At 32.7% G+C, this 21,303-nt stretch overlaps 1 protein-coding gene across 1 annotated transcript in view; it reads right to left on the minus strand.

Moving 5' to 3' along the window:
- Positions 1-20,922, minus strand: part of LOC115446673 (vesicular glutamate transporter 1) — a 44,571-nt gene extending 23,649 nt beyond the window's left edge. The window contains exons 1-2 of the mRNA XM_030173434.2: positions 20,799-20,922; positions 19,374-19,487 (exon numbers count right to left, since the gene is read on the minus strand). Of these exons, the coding sequence (XP_030029294.1) occupies positions 19,374-19,441 (68 nt within the window). The 5' untranslated portion in view covers positions 19,442-19,487; positions 20,799-20,922. The remainder of the gene's footprint in view (positions 1-19,373; positions 19,488-20,798) is intronic.
- Positions 20,923-21,303: the final 381 nt, after the last annotated feature.

Raw genomic sequence — 21,303 nt, forward strand, 5'->3', positions numbered from 1 at the left:
TATTTTTTATGAAAAGATTTAGCCTTTGTTTTAATATTCAAAGGAATGATAAATCCCTTTAAAAGTCAGAGATTCATTCTAAACAATGTATTAAGTTTTTACATCCAGTCCTCCATTCTGACGATAGCATGATAAAGAAAACGTATGAACATACGTTGTCAGGAAGAATTTCTATATTAATTACTAATTGATATAATGGGTCTTTATCCACGAATTATTACTATTTTACTTTTTTTATATTTTGAGGCTGTGCCTAGGTTGTAAAAAAATATGATTCATGCTTCCAAAAATTACTTTTTAAGGGTTTTTTAACTTATTTGAAAGTAATTTGAAGGTATTTACTATTTGAACTGTTAAGTTCAAATACCCTCACAAAATCATCATCCAAGATATAAACACTGATACAAAAACTCTTTTTTTGTATTCATGATTTCAGTAAAACTGTCCCTTAAAAAAGTTGAAAGAACCGGAATGAGGGAGCCCGTTTGATTGATTTCCGAGTTACTTAAGTAGTCGATATCGATAAAACTCAAGTCAGTAGCTCCTTAACAACTTTTTATTCATACATGGGCCACTCTTGTTTACATTATATATGAATAACATCTTAGATATGACTTAATAATCCTTGAACAAAATTATTTTCAAATTGCATAATGATAATAGTAACAAGTATATCGCCATGCAGATGCTACTCAGGATAAAGTGACAACTCATAATCCAATATAAAGGACTATAAAGATTACGATTACCAACCGACAATTCTCTTTGCTAGAAATTTTATTTGAACAGTAATGTTATTAACATTAACATACATAAATTATTTTATGTAGGTTAATGTTAATAACTCGATAGTAATTTTATTAACATTAAAAGTACTAATTGTATATAAAACAATAACATTTCCTAATATAACTCGAATTGCAATTATACAATCCTAATAAAAAACGTATTCTCGAATTTGAATTCTTTGCGACTTCCATCACTATTCATTCTGTGTACGCATTATTTCTTTATTTGCTCATATATCACTTAATATTCCTCCTCGATCTGGGGTGGAGCTGGAAAAAATACACTCATTGACTTTGAAAGACTCCAATGAGTGTTAACAAATAGTTAAAGGCTACAAAGTTTTCATAAAAAATATTTCTATCCTACAAAAGGAATTTATGTAACATTTTCAGTAGATTATGTTTGACGGAATCTTATATATTTATAAAATATACAAAACAGGGTACGATAAATATTTTTGTTCACACCATGTGGCACTAATTCCAAAAGTCGTATAAAACACTATATTATATTAGCAAAGAACATATAAAATAAATAATGATGATAAAAACTCTTATGTTTGAAATGCATTATTCTGTTCTTTCCTCAGCTTAAGATATTTTTCAATGGAAATAATTTCTATAAACTATCCATAATTTTAATCCAAATGTTTTCCAAAGAACAAACACCGAATAAGTTAATATTATTTTCAAATACTCACAGTAACCAGCGCCAAAACATATTCAGAAGTCTCGTCGGTGGGATCAACAGGTGATAACAGAGTACACCCTTATTTTTCCTTTAAACAATTTCGTACCGTATATCTTTCTAAGAAAGTCCAAAATTATATCATGAGAACGTGGCACAGCCAATGTACTGAGAAACAACGACCTGTGGATCTTCTTAGACGACCCAAAATAAAAAGCAACCCATAGTAATGTAACTGTAGAGTGAATTCACTGGAATATATTGAATCTTTTAGTATACTCAAAACTTTTCCACAAAGAAATTCACACACTTTACCAGTTTAAGTACAAATTCACAACTGTTAAGGATCGTTAATTAATTTAGCTTAATATATCGAAGATATAATGAGCGGGGAAGACACACGGTGGTGACGTCACGGGAGCTGATATCAAACTAGCCAGAAATGCGTGCCACGCTCCCTCTGTCCTCACTCACAGCGGTATTCTGCAATCTTTTCATTCATCTTAGAATTATTTCTTACCTAGTGTTAAGAACACATCGTGATACAATATTAAGGCAAAATATACTTTATTAAATCATTTTTTATTAACTGCAAGGCAATAATATTTAAATACTTGCATACTATAATGAATAAAAAGTAACAAAGACCTTCTTATAATAAAAATAAAAAAGATGTATTTTTATTACCTATGTAAAACAAAGGCTCTACTATAATATTCTAGCCACGAATACATTTCTGGTTAGAACATGTAAGAAAATAAATGAGAAAATAAAGCATTTTTCGAGGAAACCATTGAAGTAGAATCACACTGCGAATTGATCCTGTATTCTATTGACGGAGTGTATAGTGCTATGTCCTGGGCGCTAGAGCGAAATGACAACACCATCCGAAAGAGAAAACAAAGGATCATTCATTGAAGATCAGCTATCTTATTCTACAAAAATTTCGTGGCGATTTAATAATCAACCGTCGGCCATCTTTATCGCACCATGGGTAAATATTTTAGGTGTAAGCGAGACTGTCAATTTTCATCGATATACATTTTCCCGTTGCAGAATGAAGCTAAAAGTCGCGCGAATGCTCCAGATTCACAGACAATGGCCCAATTTATATCCAACTCACTTACTGAAGTCAAAGGAGACAGGGTAGTTGAAATAGGAAGGATGTAGAAGTAATAACATGTCTATCATGTTATTCAGTCGAGTGTGTATCTGTACTGAGTGTACTGAAGATCGAGCTTTGTATGTTCTGAATTATTAATAATGTTTTATCTTAAATTTCACTATAATTATTCTTCTATGAAGCTGTTTAGTATTCTTGCATATTTGTATTTTTATTAAAGAATTCTTTTAAAGTAGCGTATTTATATATGGCCAGATTAAATTAGAGAAATTGCTAATTTAATTGCATTTATCATTATAACTATTGCAAGTTTTTATCTTTACTACTTATATTTTTATCATACAAATGAATAACGGTACTCAAGAGTTATGGACTATGAAATAAACGTTTAGGCAATAAACATTAATGTGTAACTAAACACTCCTAATTAGGAACTAGTACGAGAGTAGCAGATTGGATAAGCAAAACTTTTCGAAGCGTACACACATACGATAAGGAAAGTGGGGTAAAAAAGCGTCGCACAAAGCCAATTACATTAAAACATTCGGCGGGGGACAAAGGGCGAGAGAACAATGGAGCCTGGAAGGAACCCGCGATATGTCTTTCAATGCTTTTAACTTTCTACTGATGGCGGCGCACCGAGGGAAAAATGGTGACGTCACACGACAAATGCCCGTGAAATAAGAACGTGCCGCGACACAATTTATCGATATGAATTGTTTTATTTCTTTCCTTCGAGCTTATATCACTCTAAGGTTGCAAATCGTTCTAAATGTTAATGAATATAAAAGTATGAAACACATACATAAGTAAACATTAATCTTATAAGGTCTGTTATTTTATTATAAAAAAGATAAATTATAATTTAAGAAGAGCAGATTAATATACTAATGAGGTGTTAGTGAGGCAGTTGTAATTTAAAAATGCCATGAAACTCTATTCCGTAGTTTTTACATTTGGATAAAATTGCAAAAAGTGTTCTACATGAAGAGATAAAAAATATTAGATTTCTGATTTTTTTACTTATATCTAGAGTATGATTTTAATTACGTAACCTTTAATTGAATAGAAATCTATGTGATATTAAATCGCTTATATTTTTAGATTATGCCATAAGTAATGTTTTATCGATACATGCGTAACTCTATGTAAGTACATCACTTATATAGAAGTAAGACGTAACCAATGGGGTATCACGGGTTGGTTGCACCGCAAACTCATTTTATAAATCGTTCGTCCGTTCGTCCGGAACCACGCGTTAAGTCACCCTTCTGTAATGCACCTCAATATAAACGAACTGTATAAAAACAACCGATAAACTACATCACGGCTTAAAATATCAATATAGTTTTCATTTTTTCTCTCGTGTAATCTCTGTTTGAGTATAGTATATTGTAAGTTTGATATTAGATACCAGAAATCAAAAGGCATTTATAACTCACTCCAAAATGATTAATTTCATTGTAAACCCCTTATTTTATATGTTATAGCTTTAAAATAATGCAGCAAAGCTTTCCATGCCAGATTAAAGAAAATGATAAGTATAAATAACAAAATAATATTTATTTCATTTATTTTCTCACACACAGTCATTACAGAAATTTTATAACTTCAAACTAAATGATACTAAACGATAAAGAATATGTTATTAACGAGATGACTTGCTACACCACTAGAATAGTAATTTATTTCCTCGGTAGATCGAAAGGAGTCGTCACTATCGATTCCACGGCAGTTGCGGAAAAGATATACAATTTTCTGTATAAATAAATCATCCACATCCTATGTCACGTTTATTCTTTTATAAAACCCTCGCTGGGAACCACTCGCTTAATAGACAGTATCAAGAGGAGGATCTTAAGTAAATCAAATCGCCCCATGAATGGAGAATGAGCCCCGGCTTTTCACGGACTTTTCCACTGATGGCTATCACAATGGACCGGATCACGAAACTTATCTCAAACGAGCTCGCAAAAATGTTTTCTTAATGAGATTCAACTTACGCCGTTTGATGTTATCACGTTCGTGAAACAATTGTCGCGCTTTTCTATTTTATATGTTAAGTGTTTGAGTTTGAATGATTGTATCTCTTTTTATCCGAGTACATTAAAACTAAACAAAGTGAGGTTATGACTATTACCCGACGACAGCACAGCTAGAACTTACCATGCTTTAATATTCAATATAAGTATTTATATGAGTACTTCCTAATATCCACTCAATTACTTGTATTTTGACATATTCTTAGTTTATGGTTTTTAGTTTTGAACTTATATTTTTATAATAATACTAAACATATAACATTCTTGTAGCGGGATACCAGTATCCAACAAGTGGGTCACTTAATAGTAATTGAGCACCGCCGTCTATGAACACCCCAATATTAAAGAAATCATGAGTGCCCTGTCGAATATTGAGGCGAGAAAAGGAGAATAAAAGAGGGAGAGGAGACTGGTCAGCTGGGAACAATGTTCAAAAATATAAATAGTGAGTTATAGCAATTTTAATACAAATATTTTTCTACAATTCCGGAAAGACCTATACCGTGGTCACTTAGCGTCATTATCGATTCACTCGTTATTTAAAATATCGACTTTATCTTGACGCAACTATAGTAACTACCAGACATATTACAGTCACTTTGACGTGCCCTTACAAAAAAGACATTTTATGCCTCATAAAAAAAATTGAAAGCTTTTCCACAAATGATTAAAATTCCGCAATAACAGCGTCTTAAAAAGACAAATTGTTCGTGATTCATGACAGTGAAATATACTTTAAAATGAATTCACATTTACATTTTTATGGTTCCTAAACACTCAATAAATCCGACCGCAGCCATAAAGACCCCATCGCATGAAGTGTACAATTGTTGCGTACAAATCTGTTAGAAGCGAAGTGAAGCCGCGAGAACCCCTTTCAGTAAAAACGCTACGTTGCTACAGGCTTTGAAAAACAACAATAACTCGCTCTGTATATATGTATATATGCTCTGTATAGATGAGCAATGTACTTTACTAGACGTAGACCGATAAAAGACGGAGAATTGTATATCGAAATATCTAGAGTATTGTAGAAATAATGTCTATTACTCTTAATAGTTGTTGGATAATATCACTTTGAAGAAAATCATGATCCATATAAACAATATTTACTTTTGTTTTATACTTGTCACTTAAATATTATCATTCTCCAAACTATAAAACTTTTTAGATGATACATAAAACACAACTTCATCAAAAGAACTAAATCGATTATTACATCAACATTAATCACAACCCTACAAATTAAACTGTGTATGGACGGTTTGAATATTTTGCTAACTCTACACGAAACCCCTCTCTGTTTAAAAGCCACGCTATTTTCATGTTTCGGCAATACAAATGGGAATCCATTTAAATACTGAGCCAACATTTCAATACGATTGTAGATACGTGCAACGTACGATCACGTTTTATTGAGTCTTATCCTTAGAAATTGTTTTTGTGGTGAAGTGTTTTGTGGTATTCGTAATAGGAATCAGTGGCATGTTGGTAAACTACTAATGTAAAATATTTAACAATTTAATTTTTTAATGAAACTAAATAGATACATGCTGCCTCGGTCTATTGGCAGTATTTATGGGCTGCGTACCAAGCGGTGCGGAGTTCGATTCCCATTTCCCAGATTGGTAACACTGTATTTAGATTACTGCAACTAACAGAGAAACTTGATTTCAGGTAAGGAACCGATCGCTAAAAAAAACAAATTATTGCCGAGAAATGAAACTAAAACAGTTCTGCTTTAATAAAAATGTTATAATAGCGTATCATACCAACCGAAGAGAATAATAAGGGCAGATGGAAAAATAATAAAGGAAAAAAAATCTTTTACATGATCAATTTTAATTATTTAATATAATTATTGCAACATTCGTCTAAAATTCAAATCAAAGACGAATAGCTATATTGGCTATATTTACAACACAAAGCAAACCAATTATAAATTTAAAAGGAACATTATACAGTACAGTCGGTATGAGTTTCTCGCAACTACTCCGCGTAGTTGTAAGCCTTTGTAACTTTTCCTTTGGCAGACTGTCACAGGCTTCTCTTTGAGACTCAGGCGAGGGCTTGCGAGGAATAGACTCGATTGTACGATGCATTTGTTTGACGCTGATCGACTCGCACCTGATGGAGGGTGGATCGACGTATTTATCGGCGATGTAATTTAGAGGTTTCTGTGTATTATGAGTTCTGTGTAGAACATTTATTACATTTATCGATGAATGGTTTCTTTTTCTTCACTGATTTATTTAAGGTCAGTAAAGATTTCATTTTTTTTTAAATACACGGTAATATTTTTGTAATACATTGGGCAGTAAACGAGTGAGTAAATTTACCCATTGAATAATAATAACGTTTACCCAATGAAACATCAACAAGCACATTGCACAATATTTATTTAATTTAAGTTCTTCAGTAGATTAAACATTGATTTTACACAGGAGTAATAAAACAATGGTCATACTCTGATGCACAACCAACTTAAAAGAGTACACAGCATTCATTAACGTAATGTATACATTGTTAAATTATACTAGTACATATTATGAGAAAATATATACTAAAAAATAACTAAGATTATTATATTTAATGAGCAAACAGAATAAGAAAAAATCATAGGAAATAGATTGTCTCTTAAAAATTAAACCTATCTCACTCTAATCATTCAAATGAATACAGCTTTTTAAAATCCACACGTATCAGCCGTTTAGCTAGCGCCTCCAAACTTAGCCATCTCTGCTTAAGTTTATAGTAATAGTGCTACATCATCATATAAAAGAGCTTTCTTAAGCTTCAAACATATTAAAACTTTTTGTCATGTCTTAGATATACTTCAACTACTGAATACTTTTTGATAGTAAGATTGCTTTAATAAAATAGCTAGACACTTTGGTTATGAGTCCGATCTAGGTATTGGTTATACTAAAAAAGATCATACCGTGGCAAATAATAATAATATAGTAGATACTGACCCACATTAAAAGTTTAGTTGTTAGTCGAAAAATCGAACGAACGAAAACGAAAAATCTTCGAATACAAGACATTCAGAGCACAAATATTTTTGTATGATTCAAATGCTTGATTGGTTTAGGCATTGAACTTGCAGCCTCTCGTTTCAAAGCTGACTCATCAATCGCGGCGCCATGGAATTGTCCGAAGTATCACTTCTATGGCGCCTTTTCGCCAAACATATATCTTCGTCCGCAATCGCATTAAAATTAAACTACCGGGCAGGAATAAAATATAGTGCGCTTTAGCCTCTTGGATATTTAAATTTATTCAAATCGGCCCGCGCTTTAAGCCAACATCTAACTCTATCACAATTTTGTCTATATCGTTTTATATTGTATTACTAAAATATACATGGTAGAGTCCGTGGTAATAACGCTTAAGTATTTTTAAGAGTTTAAAGTAATAGTACTCTTATCGCAAGAGGCGACGTCCCGCTGTGACTGACCTCTTTTTGTAAAATAATAATATAAATTCTACTACAAATAATTATACTTTCCTACTGCTGGACACGGGCCAGCTCTACTACAGAGACGGATTAGATTAAAATTATTTAAGATAACTTCCGAAGTATACAGGTTTACTTCACCGTGAAAGCAAGTGATAATGCACAAAGAATAAACAAAAAAACATTAGAAAAGTAAAGCCGTGCCCTTGGGTTTGGAACCTGCGGACATTCATATCGGCTGTTCGTTCCATCCCAACTAGGCTATCGCCGCTATCGCTTCAAATAAGTATTAAACATATATTTTTAATGTGAACTTGAAATTCTCCAATTGGTTTTTAGCAACACAGTCAATAATGACACCAACTTCACTTTCTAAGTTGTCTACCCCCGAGATTGTATTTTAGATAATGGGTCGGTAATCACAGCGGTGATTTATCACGTCGCCTATCTCAGCCTTCACTGTCCATTAAGCAATCAGCGAGTGCAACCCTTTTGTTAGGAACCGACGCGTAGGGAAGCCGCATGAGACAGGCGACACGCAGTGGGAGGCGAGCAACGGGCGCGAACTGCGTGCTTCTCCTTGTGAATTAAAATGGAAGAAAGTGCATTGTGTGGGCGCTTATATGGAAAGTGAGTGCAGTTGTAATAGATTAAAAATCATTTCAAAATTAATTAATAATAAATAATAATAATATCAGTCCTGTATTATACACTTGCTCACTGCTGAGCACAGGCCTCCTCTACTACTGAGAGGGATTAGGCCTTAGTCCACCACGCTGGCCTAGTGCGGATTGGTAGACTTCACACACCTTCGAAATTCCTATAGAGAACTTCTCAGATGTGCAGGTTTCCTCACGATCCTTTCCTTCACCGTTAAAGCGAACGATAAATTCACAAAGAATAAACACTTGATTTTAGAAAAGTCAGAGGTGTGTGCCCTTGGGATTTGAACCTGCGAACATTCGTCTTGGCAGTCCGTTCCACACCCAATTAAGCTATTGCCGCTTTTTAAAAATGAATTATTTAAAATATATTGATGATGTTCTAGTCGTATAAAATATAGACTTTTTTAATGGAAATATACCAAATCTATTAGAAAGGAGGGAATGTAATATAAATACAACATCCGGGAAATTTATTGACGGCTAAATAAAATTTATTCATTAATAAATTATTTGGCTATTGAGTTGTTACTCTGAAACTCAGTCGCTATAAAAAAAATCAAATGATAAAAACCGCTACGTCTGGCAAAAACTAAAACAACGCCATCTAGAATTTCGGGTAGCAACGTAATGCAAAGCTCCGCGCTACATTCGTCACGCTGAGACATAAGTCGAATAATACCCTGCAACTAATAAATTAATAGTTCAATGTCTTTTAAATGAACACACCAATGCTTGGACATTGCTGCTTGACTACGGAATAGACAAATCAAGACAGACGGAGTGAGTCTAAACGTGCTACGTATTAGGTATTTCCCAATAATACATTTTGCGCCACATATCTATATGCGTTTTATGGTTTACTTTATTTCTTCAGTATGCAGGCTAGGAGTTAAACAGGCTAATTAGCGCTGAAATACTTCTTAACTATTAAGCATAAACCAGTGTTATGCTACTAAAGTAATGTGCCTGGGTTTCAATAATAACTTTAAACTAACTCACTGATGACATTAACTTCTAACTAAGCTAGTACAAAGTTTGATGAAAAATATCAAACACCGCGAGTGTTTCACTAACAAAGTTAAGGGCACAACAATTGACATGCATTAACGGTATTTCCGGTGGCATTTTGCCCGAAATGTCGTTACCGGCCGGAAATTCAATGGAGCTCGGAACGTCTCCGTGTATTATCGACAACACTGCCCAAATTGGCAACTGAACAGCCAATGTAAAACAATATAAATGCGCATAATAAACTTAAAACTTAATTATCATAATATCATTGTTGTGTTACTCGTTAACTGGAATATCGTTAGTATTTAGTTTAGTGACATGACATTTTAACGGTTCGCTCTGATAAATAAAATTTAAATTAGGAAATCTGTATATGATGTTAGCTAGATTTGTAAACGTATTGCTACAGTCTGGCCTCGCCCTCTATTTTTGTTCCCTCACCAGACTTTCATTAGCGTTTTATCGAAAACTGGTTTGAAGCATAGGATATTAGCGACTTAAGAATTATTATTGGCATCTGCCTCAACTTTATCGGTGTAGCTTGGAATACAATCTGAGATTTACACTTTTATAATCAGATTTGCTAGTCACTTAGGTTTATTATAAATCAGTGTTTTGTCTATTCTCGGATTTTTTTTATATAAGTATGTGAGAAAACAGTGATTAGTAGAACACATTAGTAAAGTTAACTGGTATATTCTCAGGTTCAGACTTTTCAAATCTTTACAACAAGCGTAAAAATGTATCCAGCATCAAGCAACTTAACACCCATGTACATTTTTGCTTGTTCCCTCAAACCCTCTAAGTGCAGCGAGACATCACACGCGCAGTGCTTACAAGTACTCGAGACGTGACAGAAGCGGCGCGAGCGAGCGCCATGATCCTGCTCCTGATCAATAAGACTTGGCCAACTCAAATATTTGCACACGACGAACATTAGTGGAGATGGTTGAACGAGCAATAGCCGATGTGACTGACTGCGAGCAGAGTAGGGACGAATAGAGATTTATTTTATTTTGTTATGGATAAATGAATTGATTTCTAAGCACTAAATTACATAAACTAGCAACCGTTAGATGTAAGTGTAATATAGATCGGAGCAGAGAAATAATAGTTTTTTTTTATATAAACATTATTTTGTTAAGTCCTAATATCTAACCTTTATATAACTTTGCAAATACAATCATAGTATACGTATTAATAATTTATACACATAGAATATACTTAGAACTTATTAAACGTATTATACAATTAATGTTACAACATTGGAAAGAAGACAAGTAATAAAATATAATCGGTACATCAATAACCATCACAAATAAGTTTGAGACTCAAGTCTACTCTGTAAAACGACGTCACATCACGTTTTATGACGCCAGGGAGTAAATCAGTGGGCGCCACGACGTCTGCCCGCCACGTCTAGAGACGCGCGTCGCGGCGCCAACATCCATGCTCGCTATTGCCATAATGGCCACAAAGTGGTTATCTTAAAATATTTATTAGGTTTGATCTCAAAAATAAGTTTTATATTCAAAGTTATAATTTTGTTAACAATTATAATAATCACGAAACATAAGAATAACTAAGTTGAGATTATATTGTTGAGATAAAAGATAATTCGATAAATTTATAATAACTAATTTAGATAATAGATTTGGAGTCTATAAAATACATCATATTTTAGGATTCTGGAGATATGACCTTTCTCTTTGAATATTTTAATTTCGCAAAATTTTCATAATTTATTCTAATTTATTAAGGACCTTACCGTTAATTAATCAAATTATTCGAAAAAACAAACTAATTATCAATTTTTTTTATGTTAAACAATATTCAATATCCATTTAAATCATACCCTTTTAAATTAGAACATGATAAAAGATACCTCAAAACATTTTCAATTTAGCATTAAAATTAAAGCCCGTATTAATTACGTCTAAAAATTTTAATTCGCAGAAGTCAAAGCGTGTTCATTTGAATACAATATCGCTAGTCCTCTGTAGTTTTACAGTGTGTAATTTCAGTATATCCTTTGAAGTGAGATTAAACTCGACGTTGGTACCGCCCTCTCTGCGACCGCGTCCACGCACCAAATTAAATCCGTGTCCTCTCAAAGAGGATTCTCATTATAACAATTTAGATCTCGTAATGAAAGGACGTAGTATTAATATACATCTTCTATAAACATAACAAGGACGTTTACTCAAGTAAGTTCTTCAAGTTATGAAAAGTTGTGTCGATAAAATGAAATAGGTTCGTTCAAGCCTAATCCATTAATCCCCCTATTGCTTATTTCTACGAAAACTTTATCCAGCTTGTTTATGAAAAACAAAGCGTATTCCGCGAAATCAATAAAAACAATTATTATTATTTTAAGCAGTTAATTAATAGTGACTGTCAACAAATAAAAAATGGATATAACTCATAGTGGCAACGGTTGCGACTGTGGGATTTATGAGATGGCGTCCCCTCGGCGCCGCGGCGAGCCGTCGGCGGGCGCCGCGCTGTCCCGACGGACAGACACGGCGGCACCGGATCTATTGATCTCAACAGATGACACTATATCTGCATATCTATTTAGGCCAAAAATTCGTTGATTCAAGTATTTATGTAGGTCATCCTCAATGGTGGTTACTAATTTGGTGAATCTTAGGTCGTTATGGACTTAATTTTCTCTCGATACTAATAATTTATTGAATTTGTGTTGTTCTTATCAAAATCTTACTTGTATGGATAAAGCACATAAAATATAGTAGTGTGAAGCTGGCCTACTTAAAAAAAATCAATAATACGTGTGTATTTAATATATTTTCAGATATATTAAGTGCAGCAGTATTATCACCCCGATAATTGATCAGATGCAGATGATAATTTTAGGCGTTTTAAAAATAAACTAATATTCTTTAGGTGGGCACCAAACAATTTTTGGTCTGGCAGAGACGAAACAACCCCCCTTAGATAGGCCTATGATGTTAGCGCAAGTCCGTTGAGTCAATATCACCACCATTTTCTTTTTATGCAATATGCAGTGTGCAAATATCATTGTAAATATTTAGTCGTCATAGGGATTGGGAATTCAGAGGCTAAAATCGAATATTCCTAGATGACGAATACAATCTAGTGTCATGTAGATTATTTCTGTGTGTTTCTAGGTAGCCAGTCTGTTTATAGGCAGTAGTGGCGCGTAGCTCTCGACGAGCTACATTCAAGTATGTTCTTTTATCGTTATCGACCACATGAGGTAACTGCTAAACATAGACCTCTCCTAAGGATTTCAAAATATATAATGGCATAAAAAACTTAAAGTATTCATCTCGTAAGTTTTACCGCATGCCTGCATTGTATTGGTAAAAATGTCACGATGTCAATGTAAACCTTCAGTATGTAGGGATAGTTTATAAATCATTAGATATATTTTCAACGAATTTCGGATTTTTTTTATTATTTTATGCACGACTCATCTTTACAATAAAAAATCCGTCAGCTTTCTAAAATCGTACTGTCATTAAATATCGGAATTTGTAAACCCATGACGTAATATGAAGGCTCCTATCTGGGTGTTATATTGCACAAGCAAATTAGTTGTCAAACATTTGCCTCAGGGCTTGAGGATTAAATTTTAATGAGCAACCGGTAGCTTTTGTGGTCCCGTCGCCGACGGACAGCCAATTAGTTACTGACATAGCTCGCGGCTTTACCTGAGAAATTTCAATGATACTAATGAATATTAATAAAGTTTGTTAATTATGTTATCATTTGAAATCTTACAACATAAATTTATTATTTAAAATATTATCAAGCTAATTAAAGTTACTGTCGTTGCATGGGGGTTAATGATGTTCAAGATCTATAATATTCATGTATAATTTGTAAATCTAAATGAAAATGTGAATTCGATAATTTAGTTTGCTAGTTTATAAATTAAAACTATTGTAGTTGTGGTGCCTTGTAATGCTTTTAACAGCATTAATGTCATAAAATTAGTATAATAAATTGCAAATAACTATAATTTGACATACTTCATGCTACACCAAAATTAAACAGGAAAATTTTATTAAAAGAAAAAAACATCAGAAAACCCTATTATCCATTTCCCAATGCATTGAAATTTACTTTAAAAGACATTAAAAATAACAATTAAAAGGCGGCAGTCCCATTTTCAATATCACTTAGAACAAAATAAAACAAAGTGAGCAGGGAGCAATTAATTTAGGGTCCCGTTGTACCAGCGGCGATGGACCAATCCAGTAATTGTCGTCGGCAATATTCAAATGGCGGAAACAATTAGCGTGAGTGCTTTAAATATAATATGTCGTCTGGACCGGAGCATGATAATGTTGATTCGAAAAATATTACAGATGGAAAACATTTTCGTATGAAAATTAAAGCCACCTTACCAATTTGATCAGAAGTAAGGCCAAATAATAATGATAAATTTAATTATGCCACGGCCTTTGTTTACTAGAAAACTCTTATTTAATAGTACAGACTAACCAACATGACGCGTAGATAGGATGTAGTTATAACCTTAAGTCAACAAAAAACTTAAAATCTCAAATCTATAGAGAGCACGTTAAGTCATCAGTTAGCAGGAATGATTGTTGTAAGATGGAAGTCATAAAAGCAAAAATAGAAACCTATTCTTAGGATAATTTTGACATCTAAGAGGTTTTGGTGTACATAATACATATAGCTCCTATTAACTACATAAAGTCCGGTAAAAAGTTTAACTCTACGAGTGGGACTCGTTTCACGGCTCGACGATTACAGCCTGCAAAACTATTCATTGAACGGGATACTAAAACCGGTTTTACATCACATTATGTACTGTGATAGCTATCCAAGCAGATATAACATTAAAGGTGTTATCGTACCAATATAAAAAGAATTATTTTAATTTTAAAGGTATTCCTATCAACATTTTAAAAACGCTTCGCATTAAAATAAGACAATAAATTAGCTAAAACGGATTCGTGTTTAATTTAATTGTCATGCATATCAACGATAAAGTTCTCGGCTGCATTAAGCTAAACATTATGAGTAATAAGTGACAGGATACTCCCCCTATAAGCTCATTCCAAATCTCTTTTGTGTACTGCGATAACGGTACAAAGCCTGCTAATGTCTTTTAAGGACTTAGTGATTTAAACGGACTAAATAATGAACTGGCTACCCTTCCGCTGCGCTCGCTACGCAATTTATGAGCTTTAAACCTTAAGGGTAGCTCGTAACAGGTTATAAGTAGACAGGTATCAATTTGTTTTTATACGCGGAATTATTTTGGTATATTTGAATACCTACAAAAGCTATAAAGGAATATATAAATTATACGAATATATTCGTATGTTTTTATATTGTAAATGTTATCATAATGTCCAAACAATATGTCTTGGATAAGATATAAATAGGTTACAATTTAAAACTTTAAAATTTATGGAAAATCTTTTATAATAATGCACATTATTGAATTTCCGTGAAGTTTACATTTTTATGATCATTCCGTGCACATTGATTATTATCAAAATATGATCTATTTCCTGATAAATAAAACTATTACCAAATACGTATCAAAATGACTCAGATATCTTTCTCAAAATTAGGGTAAACGTTTTTTATAAATTCTAATTTATTACGACACTGCGTCCCATCGTCCCATTTTTTTTTAATACAATTTGACAATGAGATTTAAAAATGAGTAATTAATATGCTAGGCATTTGGTTCAGACATTTTTTTTATTTTCTCTCTGTAATTAACAAAATGTCGGTCATCTTCAATAAACAATTTACCAAGGATTTGCAGTTATTAAGGATATCCAATGTATTAAGAATTTGCAAATTTCCAAACGAACAAATAAACTATTACAAATACACAACATAATATATAATTTTCCTAACAATACAAAAACTTAAGACAAGCGGCTGAATTTGTAGACAAATCCGATGGTAACGTATCGAGCGCACATTTGAGAAGACGGTGCGCATGACGACACAAATCCGGATGATGTCTGTTTGTTATCAGTGCTGAGCAGCCGACTGCAGGGCTGCCACGCAATAATCTTATTATTTATTTATTATTATTAATAACTACAAATATTTAAAAAAACGTATATAGAAAATAATATTACGCTCATTACTTTTTATTTCTTTAAAAATATGTTTACTGTAACAATAAAAAGGCATTAGAATTTGCTGTGGCTAGCGGATCCTTTTCAAATAAATATAATACAACTTAGATATAATTTATTGCAAAACCTTATCAGAACGCGAATTCAACTCAAAATATGGAAAATATATTTTTAATTTATATATTGACTTCGTGTCCTACCATGATTCTCTAACATTAGTAGGTACACATTACCTGTGCCCGCAACTGTACGTGAACTTATATAAATCTACTCTCGTAGTAATAATATTACTTTTTTCGATATCAAGTTTTTTTCAAACAAACCCAACATTTTGCTACCAATTATACTTCGCCCACCTATGAAAATTACATAAAAAAAAATCAGTAGTTTTGAAGATATGCGCTGACAAACAAATAGAAAAACACGGAAAATAATTATAAAATCTCTGATTTGTACTCTAATATTCTGCTTTAGTCACCCCTTTGTCTTTTTATTACTCTTTCAATGTTCAAGCACACCGGGTTCTGCCGATTTATTATATATATATATACAATATAAATACATACATACATCAATATTAAATATATTAGCCATATGATTATCTAGTATTAACCCTACATTTCACGGTGCTCGTTAGACTAGTTTGGTATCCCCGCTCTTATTTTATTTCTATTGCAACACGTATTATCCCCTGTCAATATTATCAACGATCGACTCGCAGTTTCCATCTAAATTGCTTCAATTCCTGCGTTGTCGAGTCAACTTCTACTTTTTGTTTCGGGGATTCCTGGTATTTCATATTTTTAATAGGATAATTTTATGAACTGTTAAATTTAATAAATGTATTTTGATTAAACTTATGTGAGGAAAGGTTTGAACGGTAAATTAAAAACGTATTATTCTAAGATTTATTTCGGGCGAAGAAGTTATTCATATTTGATTACGATTAATTACTATTAAGGATAATTTCATAAACGTAATATTCGAGAAATTGATTTGGCTAAAAACCTTATTGATGCCCTCATCGGAAATAATTTCGAGGAAAATGCAAATACTTGCGAATTATTTTTGATCGTACAAAGTCATTAAAGATTTTTTTATTGATTATAATCATAATTGATTACGTTGTACAATATATATTATCACGTACAATTTTGTAAAAACATCAATATTTACTAAATAATTATTAATTATCAGTTTTTAATTTCACATAAGACTAAATCTTTGCCAAAGGGGGGTATAATATTTAAAAATTCTTTATCCTTGACGGTTCTTTTATATTCTTAGCTCTAATAAGGTAAAATAAACAAAAACAAACACACTTTATCCCCAATGGGTTACGCAGAGGTGCCAGCAAGGCATCCACTTTTTGCATGTGTGTTCATCCTATGATGTGATAAGGAGCGAGCCTATCGCAATATTGAGGCCAAATTCCTGACTCCGGGCGGACATCGTCGCCGACATGAGCAGAAAAACCTAATATCTCTCTTCCCAATCCGAGATTCAAACGCGGGACTTCGGAGCCGTGTCGTACTGTGCACGTAATACAACTATGGTACCGACGCAGTCAGACAATTAAATGTACTTTATTTTAACATTTTGTTGTATTTTGGAATTCTTAGGGTTAACATTCAGAATAATAAGAATAATATTATCTATGGCCTAACGATGATCTTCTAGATACAAACATTGTCGCATTTCTTAACCTTTTCATTTATTTACTTAAATTTTATTACAACCACTAACCACGCCGTTATCCCCAAAGGGGTAGACAGAGGTAGCAGGGCAACCACTTATCACGATGTGCGTTTCGTCCTATTATGTAATAAGGAGTAAAAGGTTATCGCCAAATCGGGCACAAATTCTCAACTTCGGACAGAAAAGGCCACCATGTGCTACCGAGGCGAGGCGAGTTATTTACATTAAATTTTATTAAATCTTTGATTGCTCTTCAGTAACCGAGTATGACAATAAATAACGTCTTAAATAATTATGTAATGTAAATGTATTTATTATACAACTGCTAAGACCGGTACTCTCAAAACAAATGTAACATTAACCTCTTTAAGTTGTAAGTATGTCACTGGTAATAAATTTGTAGCTTGACGTCTCCAGACTTGGCACGTTTCCCAGTAGAACACAATAAAAATTAAGTTACAGATTTACGTCATGTTCTTACTGAGCACATCAAATTAAACTTGACATAAAATCATTATGCTTTGGAATATACAACAAAATGACTGACAAACAAGTCGTTCGCCTATTGGTAAGAGCATTCGCTGCACACAAACTAGCATAAAAACCCAGAACTTAATTCAGTAAGCATGACGCTGAAATGCACTTCTCTTATGAGTTAATTATTAAACTATATATAAAATTTAAAAAATTTCGGTTTCGGGTCTTCACATTAATTAATTTTAGGAAAAATAACTTGGAGACACGAGTTATAAAGATTGTTAAACAACAGCTTTTAATTTCATTTTTGTATTTGCTTAAATGTTCGTTAAATTATTACGACATAACACTCATTGGGCTCAAAATGTAATCACTGAAAAATATTAAGTTTATCTCACAATAAAAATGACCGTACTGGCCAGGCTACAATTTCCAAACCGCAATGCATGCAAACTACAGTTCATCTGAAGACTTGGACAGATTACGGTAAAACAAGTCTATTACTTAGAAACGAATTCCTACTATTATTAAATTATAACGTAATCACTACATCACGTCATTATAATTCCATGTAATCAGTTCAGGAACTAGCGTGATGCAGGCACCAAAAAGGTTTTAATCTGCTACCTTCCATTAATACGACATGTATTATAAAGCTACGTAAATGTGATGTCTTTTTGAAACTAAATCATAATTAACTTAAGTAAATTGTTAGCCAACATACAAGTATGTCATCATATTATCCCTTTCACTGTGTTTATAATGTTGTTTATAACATAATTTTTCTGATCTTGAATAAGTTTATCTTCTATTTGTCATCATCTTGATAAAATATTTTTATAAATTTTTTTATCTTCTCAAATTCTGATAGGAGCTTTACATCCTATAGTTTTCCAAGTGTGCATCACTACCAAAGGTCTGCGTAGTTTATTCGTCTTCCTCAATCCGTCGGTATTATCTACGTAATGAAACCTATGCTCAACTGTATGATAGCCGCTAAAATATTATGGGAAATTAAAACCTAACGAAAAAATCTACCTTACCTAAGTAGTTAAACATTAGCGTTGTTGTATTCTACATAATATATTTCTGTAAGAGTAAACGTAATTTCTGAAACAATTTTATTTTAAATATCTGTTTATATTCTGAAAATAGTTTTGATCACCTAGAATTTATTTGAATATAATAATGTTAGCCGGTCCGGTGAGGACTGAAAAACCTTTAAAACATAAAAAATAATTTAAAAATATCACGATGAAATTCGTAAAATGTTATACCCTTAAAAATTCCACTTACTTGAATAAAAGGGGTTTGTTAGCGAAGAGGCCTGACGCCTTCTCTTTAGCGGCCTGGAACCCCTGCATTGCGGCTGCTCGATATTCCACATTAAAGGTCACTCATACGCGGTACCTGTAAAATAAAAAACCTTTATAAACTGCATACATTGTTGACCGCAGTGGGAAACTAAGGCCTCAAGCTTCGGAAGGCCTCACGGTTACTTTGGTAATCGGATAATATAGCCTTACAATGATTTGCCGTCGCACCTCGCATTAGTTAAGGTTGGTCGTTACTGACTGAAAGCATCATGCTCGAGAACACAGTGATACTTGCACACTTTATAGCGCCAGAAGTAGACAAAGTTAGGTTCGCGTTGTTAGAACAGCAGCTGACTGCATAATGTCATAAAATACCACAAAAATAAGTAAAGTAGTATATTCTTTACATTCAAATATTTGTGAAATTAAGTTTAATATAATTTAATTTCTATTTCCAAACGCCCATGGTTGACTTATCTATTTAATTATCCTTTAGAAATGTAAAGCTGAATCAACGATCAATCAAAACCAAAGTAAGATCACAATATTTAAACACGGAAAGCAAATTTTCTTTCTTCTGATTCTCAGCTGAGCGCTATTGACATTAAGTTACGGCAAAGCGTATTTTTTTAAATGACTTAAATACACAAAATTATTAAACTATTAATCAGGACTCGGGAAGTGAGATATTATGATATTATTATACCCTGGTTTTGGAGTGATGACGCATGACTATACCGACGACGCGACAGATAAATTCACTAAAAATGAGCTTAAAACATCATCTTTTGATAGAGTTTTGTGGTTTATATTTCTAATTAACTAGCACTGAATATTAATAAAAAGAAAGGCCTTTTTGGTATTTTTTTCTTAGAATTTAAAATTAGCATACAAAAGATTTTAATTAATGCAAATCAATGTTTTATTATAATCCAAATTAGATTTCTAAAAGTTTATTTTTAAAATCGAAATATACAGAAATTCTAATAATTTACTGTATTTATTATTTTTATAAACGATAAAGAATTCACTAATATTATGATGTGTATCGACATTATATTCAATTGTGAAAATTTGCTTGACAGTTTCGTGAACTAGAGGCTAAAATAGATTGAAAATTACAGTCTGGAATATTTTTAAGAATTTTTATATGAATAAATGTTTGAATATCTGAATTAACTAAATAAAATTTGATAACTGTTTACACATTATAACAAGTCACATAAGGTTACGTAACCATTAGGCTTCGTGACATATAGGTACTGTATTACAATATGTATGTAACTATACATATCAATGTATGAGTACATGTAAAATTCATAACTATAAAGCTATTACTCACAATTTTGAACAATTTTTTACAATATTTAACACAAAACAAATTAAAATATAAAGGAACACTTACATTTTTTCAGATCCCTGGCGTAGCAGCTCCTACGGTGCGTCTGTCGATCGTGTAGCGCCCCGCGCCGCGGTGCTCGTAGCGCTACGTCTGCGCGTAGCCCCGCTACTCATTGGTCGCTACGTTTACAGACGTAGATACAGTTCGACCAATCGCAGCCTGTACTGTAAAGGGGCGGGGTTTTCCAGTTTTCAGAAAATTTCAGTTGATCCAAAAATATGTACCTCTCGTAAATACACAATCAATGTTTCCAAATGAATTTGCACGGAACGCGGATAAAGGATATTTCTCTATGAAACAACTCGACAGCTCTTAAATAAAAATACTTTCGTGCAGATATCAGTACTTGTACCTTAATTTTTTATCATACTAAGTTTTCCCCGTGTCTAAACCCGTGTGAAAATTTGTTAAATAAAAGTTCGACTATGCGATTTTTTAAGATAAAATAACCTATAAGGGCCAACTAGTTGGCATGTGTTAAATAAGGAAAGCTAAATGTAAATATAAA

Source organism: Manduca sexta, chromosome 24 (genome assembly GCF_014839805.1).
Source record: "Manduca sexta isolate Smith_Timp_Sample1 chromosome 24, JHU_Msex_v1.0, whole genome shotgun sequence".
Taxonomy (NCBI): domain Eukaryota; kingdom Metazoa; phylum Arthropoda; class Insecta; order Lepidoptera; family Sphingidae; genus Manduca; species Manduca sexta.